The sequence below is a fragment of the Cariama cristata genome, unplaced genomic scaffold (assembly GCF_000690535.1).
Source record: "Cariama cristata isolate BGI_N322 unplaced genomic scaffold, ASM69053v1 scaffold20389, whole genome shotgun sequence".
NCBI classification, from domain to species: Eukaryota; Metazoa; Chordata; class Aves; order Cariamiformes; family Cariamidae; genus Cariama; species Cariama cristata.
In genome coordinates this window covers 41,424-44,365 of record NW_009637677.1, presented here as the reverse complement: position 1 = coordinate 44,365, position 2,942 = coordinate 41,424, and the positions used below count along the sequence as shown (strand labels likewise).

Below are 2,942 nucleotides of genomic sequence, written 5' to 3'. Positions count from 1 at the left end.
GTTTTCCTGGAAGGTGCCCTGGAGCCCTGCTGGGTTTCTCAGCGCTGTGTGAGAGGAGGCATTGAGTGGAATGGTTCCTTACAGAGGCCCCATCCTTCTGTCTCCAGCAGCCTGTGTGACCTGGCTTGCCCAGGGAGCCCTGCAGGAAAACAGGAAGGTTTTGATGACAGTAAGTGAGCAGGCAAAATCCAACCAAACAAAACCCCTCAAACTGGCATCGGCTTGAAAAGTTCAATTCCCACATGGGAGCTGGACTCAGGCCATGAACAAATTGAAGTCCAGGGTATGAGAAGTATCTAGGTCCGGCTTAAATGCAGAATACATTTCCATATCTGAGCTGGGATGGTTGTTGGTGTTGGCTTTGAAGGCCCATGACTACTACCTTTTCCCTTCCCTTCCTAGTGACATTCCTGCATTGAAAAAGATCATCTGCATCAGGGACCAACAGGGTAAACAAAGGACCTGGGATCTACACCAAGACAGAGTCACAGAATCACAGAATCAATTTGGTTGGAAGAGACCTCTGGGATCATCGAGTCTAACCTTTGCCCTAACACCACCATGTCAACTAAACCATTGACCATTAGCAGTTGCTCATTGCTAAGGCATGAACTCATATAGAGGAATAAACCTGTGTGTGCAGGAGAGCTCTTCTGTGTGTCCCTTAGCAATGCTCAAAATTTCTGCCCTGAAGAACAAGTTTTGATTCTTCTTTTTTAATTCCTACTTTGCCAAAACCTGTGATGATATCTGTTTTCCTTGCAAGTCCAGGTCTCCAGTTACCTGCATGCCACTTCTGCACAACCCCATTTCTCTTCAGCCAGGCATGACAAGAGCTTTGACTGTGCAGGGCGGATTGGCTGCAGCAGCTCCCGTGGGCACTCTCACCCTCCTCCCGTCCTCGCTGCAGGTGAGCGTTGCTCCTGCCACCATCACTAATGGATGGCATCTGCAGAAGTAAGAAGTTCCCACTGTTCATGGCCACTGGAAGAGGGTGGTGGTGACCTGGGACAGTGAGGTTCTGCCTCTAGCCCAGGTTGAAGAACAAGGGCTGGGCACTTTTTTTCTCACCGCCCTGGATGTGCTGAGCACCTGCTGGCATGAGGTTTTTCCTCCAGTATGTGGGCTGTTTTTTTGCTTTTTTCTCTACTGGGTTTTTGATAACATCTACCTGGACAGACTGCTGGATGGTGAACGCTGATGATTCCCTGGAGGTAAGATCAGGGTGAGGAGAGCCTGATTGCCAAAACAAATGTGTCCTAGAGTTTGGTTCCCAGCACCATTGCTCCAAGCTCATGTACTTTATCCCTGTTGTGCTGGATGAAAGTGGATGAAAATGAAATGAATTATTCTGGCAAGAGCAAGGGAAAAGTGGTATTTTGTGTAATCCTCTCTGTCAGACTTTATTATCCAGACTCTGCTCTCACTTAGTAAGTTCAGGAAAGGTCTACAGGCTCTAGGTTTAAATGTGCATGAACTTGAGTATAGTTATCCTGCGTCTCCAGCCTGCATGGATATTTCGGAGTTGTTTCTAATTCTGTAGGTCAGACTTCTTGGTGGAAAAGTCCAGCGTGTACACGTGTGCTTTTCAAGTCTTTTTCTGAAGAACCATTGAGCTGTAGGGCTAGCAGAAATTTATGGGGAACATGGGGACTGGCATCAGATCCAGCACTCCAACATACTTTCTTGAACTTGTGCAGACATTAGCACTCTCATGTTGGAGAAACGTATTGGCAAAAGTAAAATGCAAACAACAAGGGAGCAGAGTGCCACATACGTGCAGGCTGCGCCCCAGAGACTCCAGACCCCAAATGTTGCCTTTTCTCCAGCACTTGGTGCTGCAAGTTTATTTTTCTCCTCAGAGCAGCCAGCCAGCACTTTCTGTATATTTAAAGGCTGCAGGTCCGCAGTGTGGGAATCTGCTCTCTGGTAAACTGGATACTTTATGCAGTGAAGGTGAAACACCTTCCAAGACAGAGAGTTTGGCTGAATATACCAGCAGGAAACTTTTTACCTGCTGTCCAGCATAGGAAAACAGAAGAGCTCCTCTGCACTCTGTGATTTCAATGCAGCACTTAGCAGCATCACATCAAGTGATGAATTATTTCTTGAAGGTGAAAAGTGATTACAAGACAAATACCTTTTTTTCTCTATGCCACATGAAATACTGACCATCTGACTGCTAGTCCCACCCTGGAAGGTGGCTGTAGATGCTGAGGTGGTCACGAACCCAGTGCTGTGAGGCTGCTGATGGTCAGTGTGTCTGCCCAGTGAGCCTCTTTGCAGGGAAAACAGTGTGCACCCACTGAGGCTGGCTGGATTAATACTCTTCATTTATCATCTTAATTTAGAAGATATTTTAGATTTGTTTCAGGAAGCTGTGAATCACCTGGAGTCAGCTGAAGATATCAGCATACTCAGAAAAGCCAAACGGATCTCAGGTTGTGCCATCATTTGTAAGATTTTAGAGGGAAACCCAGCTCCTGATTCCAGGAAAGAATCAGTCCCTTACCCTGAGGCTCTGTAACCTTGTCTTCTTGGCACAAAGGCACCTGGGCTGGGTCGTCACAAAGTGCTCCATTAACACCCGGTTTGGTTATTAGCAGCCACTACTCTCACATTCCTTCTCTGAGTGTGAATACTAAATAATGGAGAAAAACGCCCCCAGCCTTAATACCTGACCGACTGATCTCCTTAATGGTCCTAATGACTCACTGCCTCCCTAAATAGGGAATGCAGGTAAACTGTCCACAGCCAGAAAGGTGTGGAGTCCACAATGACTCCTGTTTTCAGCTGAAAAAAGGGTAATTCAGGGAACTTTTGGTTTCAGGAGAAAGGAACTCCATCATCCAGTATAGAGTCTCCTGGCTTGGATCCTGGCCCCCAGCAGCTGTGGTCCCACTGGAGAGGAGCAGCCCAGGAGCAAGCGGCCAGGGGGCAGC

The 2,942-nt window shown here is 47.4% G+C and overlaps 1 protein-coding gene across 1 annotated transcript in view; it reads left to right on the top strand.

The window, feature by feature from the left end:
• The first annotated feature begins 1,100 nt into the window (after positions 1-1,100).
• Positions 1,101-2,942, top strand: part of CLDN16 (claudin 16) — a 7,052-nt gene continuing 5,210 nt past the window's right edge. The window contains exon 1 of the mRNA XM_009708436.1: positions 1,101-1,214. Coding sequence (XP_009706738.1) covers positions 1,101-1,214 — 114 coding nt within the window. The remainder of the gene's footprint in view (positions 1,215-2,942) is intronic.